This window comes from Ciona intestinalis, chromosome 2 (assembly GCF_000224145.3).
Source record: "Ciona intestinalis chromosome 2, KH, whole genome shotgun sequence".
Lineage (NCBI taxonomy): Eukaryota > Metazoa > Chordata > Ascidiacea > Phlebobranchia > Cionidae > Ciona > Ciona intestinalis.
This window is the reverse complement of record NC_020167.2, coordinates 2,461,582-2,486,773: the sequence shown is the minus strand read 5'-3', so window position 1 is coordinate 2,486,773 and position 25,192 is coordinate 2,461,582. Positions and strand designations below refer to the sequence as shown.

Genomic DNA, 25,192 nt, shown 5'->3' with positions numbered 1-25,192 from the left:
AAGTCTACGCTGCCTCTGCGATTACATTACTTTTTATCATGTTCGCTTTAAATGTAGTAAGTACAATGTTTCTGCATTTTGTTAAAAATGTAGATATGCTTCAATATGGCAGCACTTCTAAATTAAACATATGTACAACGGATGAGCTATTTGACTGCTAATTATAGGAATCCAGCCATTAGAAAGATGAACAGCATGCCAACTGGTATGGAGAACCTGCAAGCTGCTTTAGAGAAAACTTTGCTCAGTAATCAAACTATGAAGCAGAAGATGAAAGAGAAAGAGGTGGAAGAGATACTGATGCAGAATCAAAAGGAGTCCGAGAAGAAGAGAACTGAGAAGAAAAAAAGAAAAAGAAGATGCAGGTTTTCAAAAAGAAGAGTGAAGAGAAATATGGAGATGAATAAATCTGTTGATGAAGATTCTGCCGAGGATACTGAGATTGTTGGTTCATGTACAGAAGAAAGTTCAGCTGTTGTTGCAAATATTAGAAAACCTTTAATTCCTGAAGAACCAAAAGATAAAGTAAAGCGGGAAAATATAACTTCTTCTCCAATTAACTGTGAGGATTTAGCTTCTACAATTAATCACATAGTTATCAACTCTGTATCAAAGGCATTAGCCGACAATTGTTCAATTGATAATACAGCTAAAGTTTCATTTGATGAAAGTCAACATGATTTAAATGTTACTGAAAAACCTACGCCAATGGTTATCGACAAGTCTTTAGAAGCAGCTACAGTGATAAAGCAAGAGAATGTAAATGGAGATAGTGACATTTGTCAAGTTAAGTCAAGTTTAGAGAATGTCACTGCTGGTGGTTCTACAGATGTTTCTTCAATCAAGAAAAAACAGTTAAAAAAGATGCGTATAAGAGTAAGATTTACTCCAAAGAGAAGAGTGAGGACATACTCTTCCAGTGAGCATGAAGAGACAGAAGAGTCAGAGGAAGAAATGGATATTAAAGAGGAAGATGTAAATCCTCCATTGCTCCAACCCACTAGGAGATCATCTCGAGCCGTAAAGAAATCGACTTATTGTGAAGCTTCGTCCGATGAGGAGGAAAAGGTGGATGTAATGTTCTGTGTTTCTATTAGATAAGGTTCTATAGTATGTTAGAAATTAACTATTTTGTACTTTTTATATGCATATTTTTATTAATATTCAGTGGAGCAGTTTTATTTATGCCAGGTGTTACACGCTTTGATATACTGTTATAACTACATACAGGTACACCATTGCTTATCTATTTTCGGGCATATGATTTAATTATTATTTATAATTAGCATTTATGACATTAGCTATCAGTTAAGGTTTCTAACTTAGTAACTTTCTATATTAATATCATAATTTGTAGGTTGAAAAGAAACGCAAAGTTCCCTCAAAATACAAAGCAAAGAAAAAGAAGAAAGTTGATGATGATGGTAAGTTTTACTAAGTTATGATAAGACTTTTTTTGATTATACAAGTGTTTTGCTACATCCTTCATGTTCTGCTAATATGTATAAATAAACTTGCCCCCATGAAAAAAACATAGTTTTTTATATGCTAATATGATGTTATAGATTATTATAGGAGTGGTTAAATTCATTTTTTTCTATTACTATTATTATTGTTTCAATGTTCTGAGGTGTAGAAAGACAATATTGCTGTACAATAGCATTGTTACTAAAACATAAAATAGGGACCCTGAATTGACGCCAACAACTTTACTGCAAAAAATTCTATGGCATTTATATGTAGCAGTCAAACTTTTCTATGCAAATTTATGCCATTAGAATTCTAAATGTTATTTTATAAACATTTTTCTATGCAGATGAATACAAACTATCCGAGCACTCCGAAGATGACAAGGAAGAAATGCTTAGTAATGATGAGTCTGCACAAAATAAATCACGTGGTTCAGATGAGGTGATGTTAGAATTAATGATAGACATGCAAAATGGGCAATTGGCTGTTAAAGTTTTAAAGAAAAACAAGTCCTGCCGTTCCGCTACTGGTTTCCTATATAAATCTTATTTTCAATATATTCCACGACAGGAAGGAGAAGTTGGTCCATCTGATATCAACATTGACGAATTACTGGAGAATAAATTTTATCGTCCTGATCAAAAGTCAGTAGTTGAAGCTGTGGAAGATATTGGTGGTATCAGGTATTATGCTGTAATAAATGTACGAAACTTGTTTTATTTTCTTGTGGCAAGACTTTTTCATTTCATACAGTGCCTGTTTTACAGTTACAAGTTACCACCTTTGTTTTTTGTTGGTGATTAGTTTTTTGGGTGATTTTTTTTATGAAAAACCATACATCATAAAAAATGTGTTTTTAACTGTTCCATGTCACTACGTAAATGATGATCAGGTTGTTTAAAGATGTTTTAAGTTTTTAAAATTTAGTTGTTTCGGTGTTTAATGATTTAAACTTTAAAATCTAATTCAATCAAAAGTGGTTCTTAAACTTTTTTAAAGAAAATGACTGTTTAATCTTAAATTAATAAATTAAATTAAATTTTTGATTTGAATAAAAATGTCCATGTGTGATATATTTATTGCATTGCTGTTTAAGCCTGTTGTATTATTCAATAATATAAATATTTTCTTGCATATCTATATTATTAGATATTTCAACGATCAAATGGTGAATCCGGCCCAACCTAAATTACTATGCGGTGGTATGCTGCGTGATTACCAAATTACTGGCTACCAGTGGCTCAAGGTGAACAGTTTGCTCAATTTCTAAATTAATGTTCAAACTTGTTTTTTTAGTAAATGTTTTAAAAACTGTTAGTTTGCCTTGTTTACTGAAGAAGCATTATGATAAATTTTTAATAGGTTATTTATAATTTGTTTTTGTTTTTTGGTTTAATAGTATTTTTCCTTTTCCTTTAATTTCTCATTAAACTTTTAGTTTGCCCAAAATATGATTTATTAAATAAATAACCTACAGAAGAATTGGACGCTTATATATACATGTGAATACATCTCATATACTGAAGAACTAATGCCATTCCTCCATTGTAGATAATGTATGAGAATGGTGAAAGTGGAATACTTGCTGATGAGATGGGACTTGGTAAAACTATTCAAGCGATCGCAATGGTGTGTAAGCTGGTTGAGGTTGGTGTGAATGGTCCGTTTCTGGTGTGTGCACCAACCACTACTGTTGCCAACTGGTTTAATGAGTTCAAAAAGTTTGCACCAAAGGTGAATATAAGAATAATAAATCAGTCACATGAGATGTGGTGTTGATATTTATATAACCAGTGAATAAACATTCTTCGTTCGTATTCAGAAACAACATTTTTAAAAATAGGTAAAATCATTCATGGTTACATGGGTTAAAAATGAAACCATTCAACACAGTGGTTAAAAGTCCTCACCTTATAATCAGAGAATATTGTTTGATGCTGTCAGTGTCAGTATTAGGTGTTTTTTTGCAAATAAGTTGTTAATTGCTGTACATATAGACTTTTCGTTTTTGTAAAATCAAAATTGCTATGACCGTTTTACCTTCACAGATTAGTTTAATGTTGTACCACGGAACGGCACCAGAGCGATACCATCTTATTGAAACATTAATGGAGCATTTGAACGACAAAACACAAGTCGTTGTCATCACTTCATATGAAATTTTGTTAAGAGATCGACCTGCTTTGATGGTAACTTCACTTTAAAGTAACCAACTGGTTATAAAACTGCTGTTCCTGGTCTACAGCACTTCCATAGCACTTGCATAGTATTTGGATAGTAGTTCATATTTGGTAACTCGTAAGTGGGCACGAGGTAAAACAGAACATTCATGTTATAACGGCTGTCGTTGTCCCACCTTGTAACGATAAATAAGTTACATTCAACCATTCAAGATATATTTTCCCACATAACTCTTTCTTTATAGAAACACAGCTGGGGGTATTTAATCTTGGACGAAGGCCATCGGGTGAAAAACTCAAACAGCAGAACCATAAAAGAACTTAAGAAATTAACGGTGAAAAAAAACAAAATTATTTTTAAATAAAAAATTAATATAATATAAGCTCTGGTAGATCATTTCTTTTTTATATAAAACTTGTTCTGTTTAAGAATTTTGTTTGTAATCAGTGATGCGTCCACTCTGGCTCACATCACAGTTCACCTGGTGTGCCAGCTTGTAGGACCTCTCACATAGAATCAAAGCTAATTTATGTTCGTGAGTGTCATGTAATGCGCCCGACAGATGGGTTCTTAGTTGGAATTAATTATCAAGGGTGTCTTAAAGCTTGTCCCATTAATTTACTCTAGCTAAAACATTTAGGCCTATTCCTTGTATTCCCAACAACAAATAAATTAAGTAGCACTCAACAGTGAGGTTGATTAATATGTTAAGAAACACCTGTTTGAAGGTATTTCTCATATCTAAATATATTTGTCTTCCTTTCTTTTCCAGATACGTGGTAAGCTGATGTTAACGGGCACACCAATACAAAATAACCTCACAGAATTGTGGTCACTTCTTAATTTCTTGTTACCAGCAGTGTTTGATGATATGGCCATGTAAGTTCAGCCATTTAAACTTTTTTTACACTAGCCCATATGAGTTTTGGCAGAGTTTTTTTGGGGGGAGCCAAAGTACACAGTATTTAATGCATTAATGGAGTTTCTTATGTTGTACAACTAAAATCCCAAATGTTTGGGCAAAATTTGAAATCGTTTCACCTATATGACACCTTATTAAGTTGTGTACAACATATTTAACTTTGTAGGTATTTTTTTTTTTGGCTGACATATTAAAACTAGAAAATAATTTTTAAGTTTGTAAAAGAAAAAAGCAATATCAATATACATGAACAGATAGATACAACTATTGACTTTTACTGCTTTGTTTTCTAGTTTTCGAAGCTGGTTTAACTTAGATGTTCTTCAGAAAGATGAGAAAGTATTATCCATGTTACACCAGGTCATATTACTTTACCTGATTACTGCCAGAATTTTAAATAAAAAATTGACACCTATATAAATATACAGAGAAAATTAGCTCAGCAGCTGCATTAGGTTTCAATTAAAAACATAATCTACCAGGCTTATTAGACCAGTCCTATGGTGTACATAAGACAAGACAATCCAAGATGCATAAGATTTTCATATTTATCAGAAGAATTTAGCGTTTGTTATTATAAGGAAATATTAGGACGTAATATACATGTTTGTGGTGAGAAAATAAAGAACAAACTACTCTTTTTTTATTAAAAAAATGTTTTTTTAGGTATTAACACCATTTCTGTTGCGAAGATCGAAAAGTGATGTTGACATCAAGATTCCTCCAAAGAGAGAAATGCTGGTCATGGCTCCTCTCGCTTGCCTCCAGGAGAAGTTTTATCGAGCAACAGTCGATCGCTCGATTCGTCATCTTTTGATCAACAAAGATGTGAGTTTAAAAACATATGTTACACCGTCACTTTTAATGTGTTGGTTATGGCAAGGTATAATTATAGTAACTTACAAATCGGGAGATAATTGGTCATTGACCATATTCTAGGTCGCACGTTATGCTTGCGTAGTTTATTTTAAAGGTAAATTGTTGAGTTGTTAACTATATTTGTACTATGTTTGTGTCTTACTTGCTTGTGCACCTGGTGGTTTTAGTTTTTAAATTTTATTTATAAATAATTTTGTAAACCAAATTAATAAGCTTCTACTGCCACCATTGTCTTTGGGCAAGACGCTTAAATGGCTTTAACCCGGGTTTCTTTCTTGGGTTGATAATTGCTTTTTGTAATGTGTATACAACAGATAACTTGTGCTATAACTTCGGTCATGTGAGCTTGTTAACTACGTTTAATCACGTATATCATAAATGATTATTCGTTTACACACAGTATTTCAACATCACACCTGGTGTAGCTCATCCTGATCTTATTGCAAGTAATAGTCAAGAAATGAAAGATGAAACTTCACTTAAATATCCAACTACCAGAAGTAAAACAATTGGTAATTTTTTACTAAATTACATTGAATGTACTAATTAATATATTTAATCCAAAACTTTTGTATTTTTACCATACAATAAGGAAACTTAAGCTATAACTCCGAACTGTCTTACCACGCTAGGATAAATTTAGCAATAGTATTTTTAAAAATTCATGATAATTATAATTAATACAAACTATACTTCATGGTGTTAACTTGTCCCAGGATCCATGAAGCGAACAATTGAACCAGATGATGATTTTGTTGTCAACGTAACTTTAAACAACATGATCATGCAGCTTCGTAAATGTTGTAATCATCCTTACCTTATTCAATACCCCCTGCAACCAGGAACTGACATTTTTAAGGTTTGCTTATAGTTTTTCTGTATCCATTGTGAAAATAGTGCTCCGTTGGTGTCCGCCAATTTAGTATCATGTTGTTACGACAAACATGGTTTTTAGCTGAAAAGTGAATGAATCTGTGAGACCTTTCTTTAATTATAACATAATAAGTACTAGGTCATTGCCCTGAAATTTACAATTGCACTTAGCTCTTTGCAACCGTTATTTATATTTAGTGCTGAGTTAGTCACCTATAGCTACGTAAATGAGTTATGTTAAATTGGACAAGGCTGTTTAAGTTTTCTGGTTATATATAAACAACTGTCATTGCCCAAACATTTGAAGATTTAAGTTTACATTCATCATCGCAGGTTGATGAAGATCTAATAACATCTTGTGGGAAGATGATGTTGCTGGATCGGATGTTGCCAGTTTTGAAAGAAAGGAAACATAAGGTAAATATTTTGCAATTCAATTTTTGAAACAGGTTTTCAGCCTTATAACCTTTACATTTATTTCGTTTAGTTCTTTATCTATTATATTTTTAAAATATTGCATATTCACAAATATAGGTGCCTTGTTTTTGGAGAATTAAGTAAAAGTTGGGATGTCATTGTTAAAATGGTAAATATAAATAAGCTACATTCACTCATTCATTCAAACACTTTAATGTTATTGCACAATAAAATTTTAATATATGAATGAATGTAACTTACTTTACCCTTGTGTGGCCAGAAAACGACAGTCGTTATAATACGGGTGTTCATACACCTCATGCCAGTTTACGAGTTACCAAGTATGTTACTTTGTGGGGATTTTTTTGTGTGTTTTTTTTTCATTCCTTTGAATTTATTACCTCTGGGTTAGAGGCAGGCACGCTAACCAACTGTGCTTTGGCGCCGGTGAAATACAAGTTCATTGTTTCTTAAAAGCCTAATTGAAATGGTTTCATAGTATAGCCATTTTGTCTGATATACATTCTGCTTTAAAAAAAAATTATAACTTCTTTTAATGCAAGTTAAATTAAAATAAATAATAAGGATGATTTCTTGCAGAGCAAATGACAAACAATCTTAAATATTTTCAGGTTCTTTTGTTCAGTCAGATGACATCAATGCTTGATGTTTTGCAAGATTATTGTGTTATGAGGAAGTTTTCCTTTGTGAGGTTTGATGGCTCCACTAAATGTGAAGACAGATTTGCTTATGTGAGAATTTAGAAGCAATTGCCATTTCTATTTATTTAAACTGTTGCATTTATTTATAGATATAGTTTAGAACAAACTACTAAATTTGAGCAATGTTAAAATGCAAACGTTTTTAAACTGCAGGTACAATGTACTATTTCTCCAGTTAGGTAATTTGACCTGTTCTAATCAATTTAACAAAAATGTTTTTTGAAATAATTTTTTACTAGAAAGCAGTTCTTTAAAAAAATAAGTACTGTGTTGGACAAATATTTTATATTTCAGATCGAGGAGTTTAATAATGACCCCAATGTGTTCCTCTTCCTTCTTTCAACAAGAGCTGGAGGATTAGGGATCAACCTCACTGGAGCTGACACCGTGATCATCTATGACTCAGATTGGGTAGGTGTGATCTTTTCTCTCTCATTTAGAATTTTATTTTAAACGGATTTAAATATTTTCTAAACTGCCCAAACCCTGAAGGGCAGTTAACACTTTCTTTCTCACCTAAACAGAAATAATAATAATAACTTTTATTTGTCTCTTCAATTACAGTAGCGAAGATTTAGAAATGTTTCAAACGAAAAGACAGGATATAGCGACAAAACAACAGTTGTTAAAACACGCTTACAGTTAAAAACATATTTACATTTAGTTGGAAGAAAATAAGCGTGGTCGCTACACCTAAAATTGAATGTTTACACCGCGCACAAACTTTGCGAACAAAGGACGTTTTGCCCCTTTATTCAAATGCCCTGGACAAGTGTTTTATATCATCCTTCAATTCATTACGCAACTACTAATTATAAAATAATTCGTTTTAGCTAACATGTACATTTAATGCTTGGTAAAAAGTGAAACAATCGCATTCTGTATGATTGCATTGTGCTTATTTTGCGCATAAAGCTTTGCCTTAGGTGCTTCTGGACCAACTCTGCTCCAACAATATCAACTTTGCCCAAGCATGAAATGTGAATTACCCCAGCATTATTTAAAAAACAAAGGAATTTCGCGTTGCTTGGTGTCCAGCGTTACCGTTACCGTCATAACAAAAAATCTTTGTCATGACATGACAAAAAAAATTGACACAAAAATCTGACACATTTAGAAAACATATGTACTAGTTGTCTTCTTGTTACAATTGTTTCCATTGATTAGAACCCTCAGAATGACTCACAAGCACAAGATCGATGTCATCGTATTGGGCAGGAACGACCAGTGATGGTGTATAGGATGGTTACCATGGCAACCATTGATCAGCAAATTATGGAGAGAGCAGCGAGGAAGAGAACAATGGAGAAAATGATCATGCACGAGGTATGGGTTTGATTTTACCAAGTTGTATTTACAAACTGTTAGGGCTACATAAGCTGGAATTTGTCATTCTCTTACATTAAATTTTTAGGATAAATTCAAAGGCAAACTGGCAATGGAGTTGAACAAAGTTGTTTCACCAGATGAACTTCTCACTTTGCTACAATCTAATTCTCTGGATCGGTATTGCTTGTTTGTTGGGGGTTTTACTGTTTGTGTATCTGTTGTGTTCTTCTAGTTGGCACATTTGATTTGTTATGTTGTTTTTTAAAGTATTGAAACTATTTTATAGTATCCCCAATAACAACTTATGTTGAATTAGAAGGCTAATGCATTAAAAAAATAAAACTTTAATAAATATTTTCAATTTGCAGTGTGGCAGAAAACAAAGAAAGTATTATAAGTGATGAAGAATTAAATCAAATGCTGGATCGTTCAAGTTTAAAACAGGACCAACCAACTATGGAGGATGAATCACATCAATCTACTATTACAGATTCTCCTAAAGCCAGATTTCAAATTATTCGCACAACTGTAGATACCATTTCTGTTTAATTAACTCTGTTTTGTGTTTCCACGGTACTTTTTGTATTTTCTTTGTTCTTTAAACAATTAACTTGAACAAGTTTTTTATTTGCAGATTTTTGTTTCTTGTGACATCGAATCACTTATTTTAACAGAGTTTATATTGTTCTTTTCAAAATGTTATTTTTAGATTTATTTATGTTGTTTCAGAGAAATATTATACAAATGTAAAACACAAAATAGTGTAGATACTTGTTTTCGCAACAAAGAAAGTGGTTAGGTCTGGAAAATTTACATTTTTGGCCCCACAGTACAGGGCATCGGGATTGTAAAATTTGCACCTAACTCGGAATACGCATTACGTTTGAATATACTTTACGGATTCATGAAATATTTGCCTGCGATATGCGTATACAGTAAGTTATCTATTGTTGAATTACGTCATATCCTTTGTTCTGAAAATCAGCTGATATTCGTCACGCTTGAAATCACTTTAGCTTGTCATGCCGTTTCGCTGGCTGTGGTCGGCTGAATCTATTTCTTAGTAGCTTAATAAATAAATTATTAAATTACTCGTTATTGTTTACAAATGCAGCAGTAATCGCATAACTAAACAGTAGTTGAATTATTCTACAATATTATAAATTCAGATTTAAACATGAATTTGCGTCTGCTACTCTGCTAGCTAGTTTTGCAATTAGTTTTGCTTTAGCGTATAGTGTGTGTAGAATTTGTAACAACGCCTTTTTTTAAGCTGTGATATTGTATTATCAGAACTTGTATATATATTTGGAACATACCAGAAAGTTATTAATTATAAAAAATGTCACAAAGAAGACCTGTCGTTGAACAAGTTGGACGAAGAGAACAGGAGATAACACCTGAAACATCAAGTAATATTGATGGTAAGTTGGTTTTCAACATATTTGGTGCCATTGAAATATCCTCCTCCACCAAACTCAAACTTTACACCCAACCAACCTATTACCTAGGCTAATCCTAGCTGTGAGAATGATTATCAGGAGAGCTGCCATTAATCTCTTTTATGTTGTTTTTGTTCGGCTGTTTGCCCTTTTAATGAACGATGAAAAATGATATTAATTTAAAATGAAAATATTTTGATTGTCTGTGTTAATAAAACAAATGAAAATCTTACAAAGGAATTAAACCAATTATCTCAGAATCCACTCCAACAACTGCTCAAAATAGTACTACGGTATATTACTACATAATTACATTCACTGTTAAACCTGGCATTAACCATAAGCAGTTGGGACAGGAGATTTTTTGCTAGTAACCAGTGAAGTTTTTGGTTTTAAAATGTTCCCATAGCCCTTACTGATACCAGTTGTATAATTTTTCTTGCAAAAGAGTCAGGCATGCGTGTTGAAAATTTGTTTTGAAAATATGCTTTTTATACTGTAATTCGCCTGACTTGCGTAAGGTTAAAGATTTATTTCGTCACAATAATGATATTTTAGGTCACAATAGGAATATGTTACGTATAATTGCCAGTTTTAATCTCGCAATGACGCAGCATGTTTTCCTGCATTTTCGAAGTTAATTTTCGACACTTATGTCAAACTTTTTGCAATAAAAGTTAGACAGCGGGTACCAGGGAGACCGACGGTACATTTTTAGATCAAAACAATTTCTGGTCATCAGCTAAACAATTACCATCAGTCCATCACAATATCTTAGAACTTGGTGATAAGCCACAGATAGCAGGGTTACTTCACTCTTCATACCTTGCGTGTTCTCACTCTTCATGTTATCAATACAATACCATCGCTTAAATGAGAAACATAGATAGCTAATGGTGACAGTCAAAGTTTACCAGTGCCAACCTAGAGAGTATAGCAGCTGCAATATAATATAATATGTTACTTTTTTGTTATATTTTGGTTATGCATGACCATAGTTTAACAACTGACAATATCTGCATCAAATTTGTAAAAAAAAAACACATTAGTTTTACACAAGCCGACTTTGTACGGAAGCAAAAAAATCGGTCATTAGTTTATTTACTCAAATGTGTGGGTCTTGCTGTGTAAACTTATCCGCCACCAATATGGTGTTGTGTATTCTAACGCAAACACTGTGAAATTACCCTGTTACCTATTAGGTCACACACATAACATAGTGTTGTCATTGTTTAGTTGGAATTTGTTTCGTAATAGTTTCTAATCATTAACTTGAGGTTGAATATATTTGTATCGCTCACAAACAAACAGTAAAGTCTGATTTTTGTCCTGGGGATAAATAGTACAAAGGTCATTGAGTCCACATTCTTATATCACCAGTACTTTTCCATCTTGGTTTGCATCGGCAAAGATTTATAATTTCTTTCTCATATTTAGTTGTTTTCAATCTCTATCTTAACAAGAACAATGCAATTTTGTTTTTTGGCAAATGTTTACTTAGGATCCACAACTCAGCTTAAATTGTATGAATTTGTCGTAATTGCCCAACTGTTTCACATTGTTTTATTATTTTGCAAACAAGCTACATAACAGGTGAAAAGGTTTGTTTTGATCCAGCCACAAATCACTGGTGTTTTATCCTCTCTCTTTTTCTCTCTCTTTTCTTTTTTCTTCTTTGTATTTGGCTTCAGGGAAGAGATGTTTTTGTGCTGGGAGCAAAGTTCATTCTAAGTGTGGTTATTACTTCTGATACTGGACTTCGTGCACCTAGCTATTATATAAGTAGCCATTAAGTAGAAGGTTCAGATATGGTGCAATATATGCTGTGATTGAAAGTGCTTAAGTTGCCATATATTAGGTAGCAAGCTTACAAGTTATTTAAATCATAAAAATCTTGTATTAGTTGCAAAGTTTTATTCTTGGTAGTTTTAAAAGCATAGGTTGTCAGTTATAATGTTTATATTTCTTGGTATTTAATATTGTTTTCTCATTCTGTGTATGTTACTCTATTACTTGTGTATTCACACTGTTTAGAAGTGGCCACTAAAAGAAAAAAGTAGGTCATGACCTGATTTCTGCCATTTTTATTCAAAGTGGAGTCTTTACCCAGCAATGCTTGGTATGGATTGGTATAAAAAGTGGTTATGGATTCGAAGTGAATCTCTTCTTCCAACAACCAACTCAACAAAGGATTCAGAGAAAACTTCGTATGCTGATCTTACCAAATATTTCAACACTTCAAACCTGGTACAAAGGCTTTGGAGAAAAAGAGAGAGTTTCGATGGAGAAAATGATGCCAATAATAATCAGACTTTGCCCATAAACGCAACACCCCCTTCTACACCTGTTGGCAGCAAGAGTCTAATGACTGTGTCTTACCCTGCTTATTTAAACTCGGGATGTTCAAACTCTCAAATGAATTCATATCCTTTCAATGACAATCGCAGATCATCTCTGCTTGAAGGATTGGAACACACACTTCATGTTATGTCCAATGACCAAAAGCGGACACAGTTAACTCTTCCAAAATCCAACATCAACTATATGAGTAAACTTAGAAACGAGCCGGAACTGTCACAATTACCAGTTCCAATACCACGCTTGCATAAGTTTAGACTAAAAGGTCCTCTGTATGGTTACCTTGAGGAAGAAAGACTGCCATTGATAGGTTTGTGAAAGCCAACTTTGCTTTAAAAATAAGGCCCAGTTTAAAATATGAAAATTCAACGCTTTTCATATATGCTTTGACTGTATGACAGACATTTAAAAAATTATTTTTTCTTAAAATAAATACTGTAATTTTTCATTACAGAGAAAAAATCAGATTCTACGAAGTTTTCAATCTTTGTTCTGGTTGTAATATTCATCTCAGCTTCTGCACTCATATACTCCGTTTACAATAATTTTCCTGAACTCGAAGTGTAAGTTTATATCATTTATAAAAATTCTGGTTAATACCTGTTTTTGTTTTAATGGGGTTAACAAAAAACGTCATTCAAACACATATTCAGATATTCTAATTCTAATGCAAAGTTTTAGGAATTGGTAGTTTATGTATCACTTTAGTTTTATAAAGTAAAAAACGGGTTCCTTAATTTAGTGCATGTCCGCTATTATGCCCACAATATTCTCTATGTCCGCTATCTCCTCTGTGTTCACTGTCTGCTTTGTCCACAATATTCACTACATTGTGGACAGAGCGGACATGCACTAATTAAAGGGACCGTGTTAAAGACTATATTTAAAACTGAGTCAATCACAGAGATGAGAAAGCCAAAGTAAAGTTGCCGAGAGATATGGAGGATGCCAAGGAACTTGGGAGGGTCTTATCGAAATATAAGGACATGTACTACTATGAAGTTACCTCAGCATTTTTTATTACTTACATATTGTATCCTTTGGTGCAACGATATGCTTATGTTTGCCTGAATTGCTAATTACTATTACTCATTTTTTTACAAAACACTATAATATATTTGAGAATAAGTTTGTCATACAGCTTTGAGCATCTTGGTTAGTTTTTGCTTACTTATCATTTTTATGATGAAATAACAAGTCGAGGTCATAGTTTTATCATCAAATTGTGTTTGTGTGTGTATATTTGTGCTTGTTATTCTTCATAACACATTTATATATTACTAACAACAACAACAACAACAGCTTAATTGTTGGTAACACTAGTGAAAACAATGATGCTGCATGAAAAAACTACAAACTGTTACATTTAATTTTCTTAACGAAATGTTTTCCCCTGAAGTCTTCAAACTTTCGCAATCCCAGGCTCAGTGTTTCTCAGTATTTTATCTGGATTTCTTTACCCCTTCTACATTGCACTGTTCCTTGTTTGTTTGGTAAGTTATGTTTTTAAGAAACACAAACAAATATAAAAATGGGTTGACTCTTTCATAATTAATAAATACCACAATTAAAAATGTAAAATAACACGTTAACATGACTAAGTACCTATATGTTGTTACTTTTTGTAAAGAAAATTATTTTTATAATGTTTTTAATGACATTTTACAAATAGTGTTCAGGCATTGGTGCGACTGGTTGTTACATGATTTCTTTCTTTATCGGGAAGCCAATTGTTGACAAATATCTGTCAGCGCGAGTCCAAAAGTGGAACGAAGTGGTATGTATGTTTGTTCACATTAGTTGAATCAAAATTTTTTTTAATAAAATATTTTGTTCTAGGTTGATGGGCAGAGGGAACACCTTTTTAATTACTTGTTGTTTTTACGAATTACACCGTTTCTGCCCAACTGGTTCATCAACATTGTATCGCCGGTTATTCACATTCCAGTTTCAATATTCTTCTTCGCTACTTTCATTGGGGTTGCTCCACTATCTTTCATTGCCATACAAGTAAGAACTTTTTTTGCTTCATAGAGTTTTTGCCGGCTTTACACTGGGGGATTGTAAGTAAGACATACTTGAAAACTTTAAATGGTCTGGCCTTGACATACACCTAAACAAAGCATTAGGCAGTTATAAAAGTCCCATGTGTAAAAGCATTTAGTCAGCTTTGGTTTCTTAATTTCCAATTCTGAATAATTATGAATTTTAAGGAAGCATGATTAGAAGTTTAAAACATTTCTAATATTTAAACTTTTCAGGCTGGAACAACTTTATATCAACTTACAACTGCTGGTGATGCATTCTCATGGACAGGAATCCTGATTATGGCAGTACTTGCTGTGTTGTCTTTGCTGCCAGTTGTGTTTAAAAATCGCTTAAAAAATAAATATGAGTGATTTCTTTTGGTAATTTTTGTGCAGTTGTGTGTGTACTTGGTTGTGCAATAGTATTTGTGGTTGATGTACTGAAAACAAAAAATGTTAAACTTTAACATTCATTTTTTTGTGTTAAAGATTACTGCTAAACAAATTGTATACAGTTGTGTTATAAATTACTGCTGTGTAGTGATAGAACGTTATTATTATATGGTAAAGGATTTTATTTTGTGGAGACACAGCTGTTTTATACGTACCATATTGGTGCTGATAGCACCGATTGGCAAGAATGCAAGCACACATTATTTAATTTTTAATAAATGACACTTTAGAGTTGTTTTAATTCTGTTTGATTGTTTGAAACACCTGCTCGTGTCAGCTTACGACTTTGTAACTTTGTAATTTCCTTTTTTTCATATATTATATGGCCGACAGTTTATGCAACCCAATCGATCCACTGGGTTACAGCATAAGGGCACATACGCCGACAATGATAGCAAATTAGCAGCCACGAATCTTTAAATTCAAAACCTTTGGGTTAGAGGCAGACGCCCTAAATATACGCCATTGATGTGAGCAAAAAATTGGAACATATGTTTAGACATCTATGATTGATCAAAAACAAAATTTGCACACGAATAGTGTTTCTATGTTCCGTGTTTACAATTACGTCATTTCCATCGCGATGACCCTGTTGACGTCGATTAGTTGTGCGGGAAAAAATTACATTGGTTGCTGCCTTTCTTAGAACAAGTCTGCAAGGCTGGCAATGTAACCTTTGCATGAAAAAGACAACAGTTGATGAGGTAACCTTTGCTTGCACACAGACACAACGGCGTTTAAAATGTTGCATTGCTGTTGTATTAATATAACATAAGCATTAACGCTATCATTAAATTGAAATTTTGTTGTTTAGAATAGTTTATACTATGTATACGAATAACGTAGGTTATAACTCAAAATCAATTTTTTCTGGAATTCAAACATAATGGGTCAGCAAGTTGGTAGAAGGATCTTAGGCCACGAAAGAAACAACAGATATGACAATTCCTTCTGTAATTCAAACCAGAATTCAAGTAAGTATATTTAACGTTATCAAGATAATATGCAAAGCATTTATAGTTGATCATAAGTAATGTAAGAGTAGAAATAGTTTTCATGAAGAAAAACAGACATATTGTAATTTACTGTATATATTTAATATTTTTAATATTTATAGCCTAGGTCTGTGTGCTTTTTATTATTGTGTTTTATATTATCAATAACAATATATGAAGAATACTAGAAATCAAATCACATATAATATTGATAAAAAAGTAAATATACCTGTTCACTAACATCTTTTATTTAAGTACTCTATTTTATTTATACAAAGCCCAAGTATTAATCTTCAATAATTTACAGAGCTTAATGTTCTAAATCGGTTGTTGAAGAACCGACATGGTAGTTTTGGAAGTTCCACGTTGAATAACTTTGTGGATCTCGATCTTCTGCCTCCAGAACTGGGAATCCAGGTATATATAGTGTAACGTATTCTTTGTTGTAACGTATATTCGTTGTTGTAAGGTATTCTTTGTTGTGTCTGTGTGCGCTTTGAGTTGCATCTAGCATACATCCGGGTTCTGCATAGTCTGGAATCTGAATAACCTTAGTTTTCTCGGTCATTATATATCGCTAGCAGGCGGTCTGTTGTAAACCGCAGCCTAGAATACCGATATAATTAAAGCTCTGATTGTGACAAGTTTGTTACATATAGTTTGTTTAAAATGTTACGGTGTTTACTATTTATTATTATTTACAAAAGTACTTTAACTCTTAGCTCATGGCGCCAAAAAATTAAGTCTCCATGTTAAGCTTTTGTGTTGTGTTATTTGTATAATTTCTGCCTAGTTCTGGAAGTTGAGCCACCAACCTTTGTTATTATTTAAATTTAAGTTTTGGGGTGCTTTAACTTCTTGCAAAATTTGGTTCGATTTACAACTGATTTTTTATAAATATGATAGCTTTATGAGTGTAAGTACTCTTAGTAATGGGATTTCATTCGTAATGTTTTCTGAATAGAATGTACTATACATAAAGATGTGACAACCCTATGTAGGTCAGTGTGGGGTGTGGGGTCAACTGTTTTACTAATTAATTAAGCAGGCCATATATCAAGTTGAATGTAGAACATATAAAATAGTGTGTAATCTTTATGCATATAGTTTTTACAATGTTAATCTAGGTCCTAACTCAAAATAAGTCAACTTAGATAGTATTGTACATGTAATTTATATAATAGGTGTTAATGACATTGGTTCGAATTCTTTTTTTTAATATTTAAAGATCCTTCAAAATCTCAATGCAACGGATCTTTGTCTTGCATCATGTGTGTGGACAGACCTCGCCAATGATGAACGTTTATGGGAAGGGTGAGTTGTTATTAAGAAAACTATGTTTTACATACTTAAGATAAATCATTAGATTGTACTTCGGGTACACCTTATTATTGTGAAACACAGCTTTATTTGGAATGCAGAGCAATAGTTCCAGTTTGGTATGTGAACAACCAATGTTCAACACAGTGTTTGAAATAAAGGAAATAACTTCCTAACTAGGAAGGCAGTCGTTGCTAATTTTAGTTTCATTGATGAATGACCTGAAGTTATTTATAAAGATAAGTGTGTCACTTCTACAATATTGCAATATTGTGTTCACTGTACAGTTTTTAGATTTAAACTGATCAAGACAGCATGTTATGGTTCATGTCATACATACCACTTGTTGATAATTTCACTTCCTGTGACGGATGAATCAGAACACCTATATTTACACATGAGATTTGTTCCACAGCCATTGACATGAAGTTATAAATTCAAAATCTAATAATTTAACGCACAGTTGCATGCAATTGCTTTACTTGGCTAACAACCACTTCAAAATTAAAAAAAAAATTCTGTATTTATTTAAGGCATTTCCTGTAACAATTTACGAGCATTTGTCTTTCATTTGTTAGAAAAGTTGTTTGTTTAGGTTGTGTTTATCTTCATGGGGATTCTGTAGCGCATATCGAACTTGGAAACAACAAGGAAAGTCTTTTAAGAGATTATTTCTTTTACTTGATGAAGGGAGCTTGACATTTAATACGGAACCAGAATGGGTAAAGTCGTATGCATTAATGTGTACAGTTTGTCGTGTATATATATATATATATATCTAGCTCAAACTATGGTTGAAGCCTTTAATTCACCAAATATTGATTGGAAAGCATTTCTAGTAAATTTAAAAAATTCATAATGATTTTACCAATCATCAGGGTATTCGGTACTTTGTCGATAACCACATTCTAAACGACCAACCTGAAGACATCGCTATGTTCATTCACTCAACTAATCAACTTTGTTGGAAACAAGTTCGAATTTATTTAAGAAAAAGGTAGAATATGCTTATATATATTTGTAACTTTTTTGACAGCTAATTTTTTGAGAAGCAACGTTTCAACATCCCAGTTAAGTTGCTTTTATCAGATTAATATTGTTTTGTGAACCGAAATTAAATTGCTAAGTTCCTTATACACGTTATAGTATCAGCACATTACATTTTATTATTTTATTTATTACGAATAGTTAGTTTTACGTTGTCATAATGACATTATATTACATCATAATGTTGTTTGTGAGGTCATTCATTTCGTCAGCATTGTTGTTGGTTTTACACAAATAATATTTTTGCATTAGTAACATAAGCTGTAATTTCCCACTGGTAGGTATAGTGTTGAATCATATTGTGTTTGGTATTTTATTTACAAAAGAATATGTAATCGATAACTTTATTGTGTATTTTTCAGACAAGATGTTTTCTTTGAAATATTTAAACGACAAAGTTTCAAAAATCAATTTCTACCAAATGCTCTCAGGTGTGTTTATTTTCTATTAATATTCTATAATGTGACCGGTACAAAACACAGAAATATTGTGTAAAATACAGACAAAGCCTCATCTTACTATGTTTTTGTGTAAACATGATGATCAAAAAAGTTCTTTAGTTTTAATGCAGCGTTACCTGTTAAACATACAGTAGTTTGCATAATAATGAAATTTATGTCACAATTGCAGGAAGTTTTTCAATGCAGTTGACTCTCCCACCACACAAAGTGAATACCTCAGTTCACTTATTGAAAAGTTTTCAATTCAGTTTTGTGGAGATAATCCTGATTTAGGGTTGGAGCCAGGTAATTTATGTTCTGCAAAACTATATGCATAAAATATAGTATGTCCTAGATTTGGTCAGTTTTATTAATTATAAGTTAATATTTAAAAAAACGATTCAGCGTTTGTAACACTAAACAGTGTGCCAACAAATGTGCTAGACACTGTAATATTATAATGTTTTGAATTGCTAGTATAAAATTTTTTTTATTTCTAGTATAAAAAACGCACTAGGCTAATATTACTGATGTTGTATAGGCTATTGATATTTTTAGTCAGTTTAATTTCACTGTTAAAGTTTTTTAGTCCCAAAATCAAATTGAGTAAATAATAACACTAGAGCAGCTATAGATGGTTAGTAAGTCCTTATGTCAAACTGCATTAGAATAATGTTAATGCCTTAAAATAATTACCCCACAACATATAGATGTAGTTTGCATCCTCTGTTATTCTCTCCTTCTCTTATCTGTGGATCTCGCGAGTCCTCACGTAAAGAACAAGATGTCGAAGCGAGAGTTCATCCGAAACATCCGGCGAGCATTGGAGATGGGGAACAATGCTGCAGCCAGGAGACCACGAGAACCAATTGATCGTGACTTTGCCGGCCACTTGTATGATAATGTGTATCTGGTTGGCCATGTTGCACCACAACGTTGGGACGATGTATCGCGTAGGCCTGTCACGCACCAATGAGATTCTCAATCTTGACAAATTTGAACTAGATGTAAACAATCTTTCCTGCACAAAACACAAATACAATCCAATTGCCAGTCGTACACTGTTTAAATCGGTGCATAGAACCAAAGTCCACCATTTTTGTCATGTTAAATAATCTCATATTTCTGATAATGGTTATCTTAGCAGTCTAAATATTTTATTGACAACCCCCATCTGTTATACAGCAGTTAATCTCGCTTAATATTTAAATGCAGGCTGAATTCTCTTATATCCAACCTATGCACATTGCCCAATTTATAGATACTAATTTTTTTATTTGTTTCCTACCATTTGTTCCTCCTTTTAAGTTTCTCTTGCTTTTTTATTCATTTTCCTTTTTTGCAGTGTTTGCAAAACTTTAAAAATATGTAAGTTTTGTAAAGTTTCACTATTATTGTTGGTGGACAGCTAAAGTATTCAAGCCATACTGTGTAAAGCTTAGTATATAATGGTTGAACGACTTTACCAACTAACTTCCATCTGTTACTGACACTAACAAAAATCTCTCTGTAATAATAGTAATGTGGATTGTAACATTATTTTTAAAACTGTGAAATTAACTGGCTTGAAATGGCCCACTTAATGTGTCTTTATTTTTTGTTTAAATGTAAAACTAAGTAGTATCTAATATTAGGTTGCTTGCTGTAAGTGGCTTTTGCAACCTAATCCTTTGTAGGTTGCAACAGTAACTCTATTCTGTTGGTTGGTCTTTTTTACAGAAAAATCAAACAAATGGAATATGGTAAAAAGTTATCTTCCGTTAACAGTGCTATTCATAAAAGTTTTTGCATGTTGTTTATGTAATTAAACCATAGCATGGTGAAAATTATGTCAGAATAAAAGAACCAAAAACCATGTACATCTGCCAATCCATCGGATATGAGAAAAATGTTTGCGGGAATAGTTCTGGTTTATACTGTGTAAAGTAAGGATGTTTAAACCAGGTTAGTGGTAATTTGAATAACTAATTCTATTCACAGCAATTTTGTTCAACACGTATTTTTGCTACATGATATTTTTTATTGAAGTATCATTTTTTAGTGACATTTGTTTTAATGGTGGCATACAAGACACTTAAACATTAATTTTTTAAGCTAAATTGTATAGCACTTGCCTGTTTAAACTGTATTCTCTCTTTTAGTTAAGTAGATTAGATAATGGTTGTAAGCATTACTTAAATCAGAGCCTTGTATAATGTAGAAACTCTACCACATAGATGTTTTTACCACTGTTTAGTTTAGGCATTCAGTGCAATAGTAAAATAGTTCAACAGTTGAAACAATTAGCATAGCACCAACTAACAGGGAAATCATCTGTCTGTACAGTATGTAATGTGCAGCTTGAAATTCTATGCCAATGTAATTTGCTACTATGTTTTTTATTTTCAGGGTAAATGACAAAATTAGTCAAAGTATGTATGGCGATAAAAATGAAGAGACATGGTTTAAGTGAATGTTAACAAGAAAATAGAAAAAACGGAAACAATATGTATGTCAGGCAAATTGGAACATAAGGCGTGAAATACACAAACACACTGGAAACTTCATAAAAATTAATGTGAAACTGAGTTTAATCTTTCATCGTGCAGATGGCCAAGGTCTTGTAATTGAGGATGAAAATGTGGATCTGGACCAACTACTCTGTCAACGAGTGATGGCATTAGATCATGATCATCCTCCATTAATCTACTGAATGTTGGCATCATGTCCACATGCGTTTGAAGTGAGTTTAAACTGCCGTTAAATGGCAACATGACATCGTGCATCATTTCTCTGCTCATACTGTTCCCACACAATATATCTCCAGAGTTTGAAACTATTGTTTGTGGGACTTGGGGCACTGAGGTGGTGATGATTTGAACACATGATGGTTGGCTATGGGTAAAACTTTGTGAAATACGAGGCCTTTTTACCTGCTCAGCAGCCAAGATGACTTTTGTTGGATAGTTTCGCTTACGTGGCCTTCGTTGGAAGTTTTTGGCAACTGGACCGCATCGTTTCATCTTCTGGATGACTTTCTTCATCTCTTTTTTCGCTTTAGACAGTGTTGTGCTATCACTACATGACTGCAGAAGTCCCATTAACTCTTGGATGCTCTTCTCCATCTCATCTTGTACCTGAGATCGTTCTACAGTGCTTTCACACTCTTCCTCTTCTTCTCCGGATGAACTTTGCTTTGAAATTGATGAAAGGTAAATATAATCGTTGATATCCTGAGCGGAAGGATATGACTGGGTGTTGACAGGATACCCTGACATCTGTTTTTTCACAATGATTTCATTCACGTAATCATGCACAATTAGCTGGATATGTCTCAGCTCATATACACCAACAGCCAGAAGTTCATCAATTTTCTCTCTTACAAAAGGATCAATTATCCTCACAGTTGATGACTGAGTGTCGTGAGGATGTTCTGAATGAGCTTCTGGAAGGGGAACTTGGACAAAATACCTGTGTATAGTGTTAAGTTTCCGTTCACCCATCGCTTGCTTTAAATCATGAATTATTGTTGATTTATTTTTCCTTAAAACATGTTTTGACACGGTGCATGAGGTGGTTGTCAGGGCAAAATCAGGAAACAGTACAACTTCCCGAATATACATGCAAGCTGGGCAGTTTCTTTTCTTTGATGGCTTTAAGCGTCTTCGCTTTTGGGATGAAATCTGAACAGCCTGATCATTATGTGAAGTCATATGAGCATCAGCAACATGGCAGGATTGAGTTAGTTTTGACTGCAATAGGAAAATAAGTGGGTTAATAGAAATATTGTGTTCAAATCTAGGACTTGACACAGCTGTTATTTAGCATTAATGTTAATTGGTATTTACCTGCTTTTCTTCTTTAAGTTTATAATATTGAGCACCAAACTGACAATGTTTAACTTGGGAACTTTTTGTAACAAAAGGCATTCCGCAAAATGGAACAATTAGATTTCGATTGTTGAACTCCCAGTAAATTCGATCTAAAATATTGATTAAACATTTATTTTTAAAAAGTTAACAAATTTTATTGTCAATTGTTTTTTAGTTTTTTTTTGGTTTACTTGGCTACTATGATAAATTGGTCAGCTGCAGAAAACCATACGATGGCAATAGTAAAGAATGGTTCGGTACGTTACAAATTAGGCAATCGGAAAGTGTTATGGGTTAGTATTTACGATGCAGGGCAAGTGGTTATAGGGGTTAGTGCTTGGATGTTACGTTTATGTTTAGCAGATGTTGTAGGAAAAGGATTGTGCACCGAGACATCTGATGTTATGTGAATAAGCAACATTTTACCTGCTCGACCATACCGAGTACAGGATTCTGTTGCTGTGTTTGCATCACCGAGATTGAATTCTTTATTCTTCTTACATGAAGAACGTATAATGAACTTTGTTCTTGCAGACTGATTGTATTCGCTAAGAAACAATTCCAATCTTTCTTTCCCATCAACTGAACCTTTTACGTAGTCCCCAGACTTCTCAGCATGGTTTAAGTACATTGAAAGTACTCTGTACACCGATTTTTCTTCCTTTTCAATGTTGCAAGCCATGGTTTTGTTTTGATATCGTGTATTTAGTCGAATTGGTGGCTAATACGCCATATGGTTAACATGGGTTGCATGTTTTTTTATCATTTCAGCTTACATACCTATTTAGTGGGAATTCCTCTAAAAACACGTGTCGGTTATGAACTTTTTGTTTTAAATCCTGATTAAAAAGTTTGTTGTTGCACTTTTAACTAAATGCATTTTTTCACAACAACAGCGAGGGAGTAATCAGTATTTCGTGACAAGCGTGTATGTTTTGGGCACGTAGTGGCCATGTAGATTTTTTCGTTGAACAGTTGTACTTCTTTGGTAGATTTTTACGCACATATTTGGATAAAAGGTAACATGAGCGTAAAAATGGGTATAACTTAGTTATCCTTGCGTGGTGGGCAACGATACTCGTTTTATATAGTGTTCTGTTTCTTACACTTGCCCGCAAATAACTACATATATAACTATATGATTGATAATTTTGGGAAAACTTTATTTTATTTTATCTTTGTGAGTGACAATTCATAATTCTTACTTTTTTCTCACAAATTGTGTTCTTCACGCGAGGGAGTTCCCCCTATTTTAAAACATGTTTTGCGTTTGATAATGAATGCCATCTGTGATGTCATACATCGCACAGCTGTTCTGTTGCAGGTTCAAAACAAATATCAGCAGCCTGTCAGTTATTTCTGGAAAACTAACACTGCAAACGTTTAAAAATGAAAAGAAGGAAAGCGTATAAATCGTGGGAACAAGCCCGAGAAGATATAGAAAATGCTCTTCGTGATAAATGTAACTCAAACCTCAATGAACTGTGCATCGAATCTGGTCTGCAATTGAAAAACTCGGTTTCCCATTTTCCAAGTCCGGTGTTCAGCGTTGCTTATTGCAGAGAAAACAAGAGTTTGCAGGAGTATTATTTCGTGAATTATATGGCTTCGGAGAGTGGCAGAAATTTTGTAACTAAATGGAAATTGGACCCTCAGGAAGGAACGTCAAAAATTCAAAAACGTTTTCCAATAAAGAACTGTTTAAAGACCATGATCTGGATTCCAAATCAACATGCATGTATTGGTGAATAATTTAGATTCTCTCTAGTTAGTTTTTGTCACATATATACTAATGTAGATAAAAAGGCTGCAATTTCAGAAAATACTACCAAAAGAAAATAAAGGTAAACACTGTTGTCACAATGTGAAATAAATATTAATAAACAATGGAATAATTTTGTCTATTAATCCATTACCTACTGATAATAAGTCATGGTCCAATTTCTTAATCAATTATCATTACGTTAACTTATGTTTTAGCATTGCATGGTCTTATATATTCTGGAGGAGTGTAGGGCATTGAAAATCAGAAAATGAAATCTAAAATATGTATATACATTTTCTACTAAATAACATATTCAGGATCACGCCGTGTTTTACCAGGTTATTGTGAAGATCTGACCATCCGTGGCTACAATGGAACAACATTTGAGGAGAAAACTCGTCTTACTGTTCAACGGAGTATCCTTTGTATGATTTATCTGGAAGATTTCGATGAACTTATCACTGGAGGACAAGGATTTGTAATGTCGTGGAAAGTCCGCTTCATTGAGTTTGGACTTCCTGTGGAGGAGATGGAACCTCATCTCACATGTGATGTCAATTGTAAATATTCCTTATTGCTTGTAATATTTAGATTACATGATTCTCTTCTCTTAAACTGGAGTAAAACACACTCACCACGATCCACAATAACCAACGGCAGGGTGTTATCATCCATCCCACCAATCTCCAACTTCAACAACT

General features: G+C 33.1%; 5 protein-coding genes across 7 annotated transcripts in view; 4 read left to right on the top strand and 1 right to left on the bottom strand.

Moving 5' to 3' along the window:
* The first annotated feature begins 827 nt into the window (after positions 1-827).
* On the top strand, positions 828-9,728 carry LOC100186186 (lymphoid-specific helicase-like). Its single transcript, XM_026840590.1, has 19 exons — positions 828-1,068; positions 1,358-1,424; positions 1,817-1,911; positions 2,041-2,153; positions 2,620-2,716; positions 3,022-3,204; positions 3,519-3,659; positions 3,896-3,985; positions 4,424-4,530; positions 4,867-4,933; positions 5,240-5,401; positions 5,853-5,964; positions 6,169-6,311; positions 6,659-6,742; positions 7,375-7,494; positions 7,759-7,875; positions 8,632-8,790; positions 8,879-8,970; positions 9,162-9,728. Exons 1-19 carry the CDS (start codon positions 865-867, stop codon positions 9,340-9,342), a joined length of 2,334 nt encoding a protein of 777 aa, XP_026696391.1. The 5' UTR covers positions 828-864; the 3' UTR covers positions 9,343-9,728.
* A 97-nt stretch (positions 9,729-9,825) lies between these two features.
* On the top strand, positions 9,826-15,314 carry LOC100182206 (transmembrane protein 41B). 2 transcript variants are annotated; one of them, XM_009859296.3, is made up of 7 exons: positions 9,826-10,217; positions 13,048-13,156; positions 13,498-13,626; positions 13,993-14,086; positions 14,266-14,370; positions 14,433-14,603; positions 14,855-15,314. In XM_009859296.3, the coding sequence occupies exons 1-7, from the start codon at positions 10,136-10,138 to the stop codon at positions 14,990-14,992; spliced, it is 828 nt and encodes a 275-aa protein (XP_009857598.1). In that variant the 5' UTR covers positions 9,826-10,135; the 3' UTR covers positions 14,993-15,314. The 2 variants fall into 2 exon arrangements, with proteins under 2 accessions (XP_009857598.1, XP_002130177.1); XM_002130141.5 differs by lacking the exon at positions 9,826-10,217 and adding an exon at positions 12,283-12,903.
* A 341-nt stretch (positions 15,315-15,655) lies between these two features.
* Positions 15,656-20,734, top strand: LOC100184668 (F-box only protein 8). The gene is made up of 8 exons (XM_026840591.1): positions 15,656-16,047; positions 16,376-16,485; positions 17,297-17,382; positions 17,984-18,110; positions 18,267-18,385; positions 18,798-18,866; positions 19,066-19,181; positions 19,586-20,734. The coding sequence occupies exons 1-8, from the start codon at positions 15,960-15,962 to the stop codon at positions 19,849-19,851; spliced, it is 981 nt and encodes a 326-aa protein (XP_026696392.1). The 5' UTR covers positions 15,656-15,959; the 3' UTR covers positions 19,852-20,734.
* Positions 20,735-21,234: 500 nt separating this feature from the next.
* Positions 21,235-23,604, bottom strand: LOC100187063. Its single transcript, XM_002129860.4, has 3 exons — positions 23,153-23,604; positions 22,703-22,836; positions 21,235-22,606 (listed from the first exon to the last, which is right to left on the bottom strand). The coding sequence occupies exons 1-3, from the start codon at positions 23,406-23,408 to the stop codon at positions 21,428-21,430; spliced, it is 1,569 nt and encodes a 522-aa protein (XP_002129896.1). The 5' UTR covers positions 23,409-23,604; the 3' UTR covers positions 21,235-21,427.
* A 390-nt stretch (positions 23,605-23,994) lies between these two features.
* The window catches only part of LOC100175990, a 14,123-nt gene continuing 12,925 nt past the window's right edge, over positions 23,995-25,192 (top strand). Inside the window, exons 1-2 of one of the 2 annotated variants that reach the window (XM_026840587.1) lie at positions 23,995-24,470; positions 24,830-25,051. The gene's annotated coding sequence lies outside the window, so the exon portion shown is untranslated. The other variant, XM_026840588.1, reaches the window with a different exon arrangement.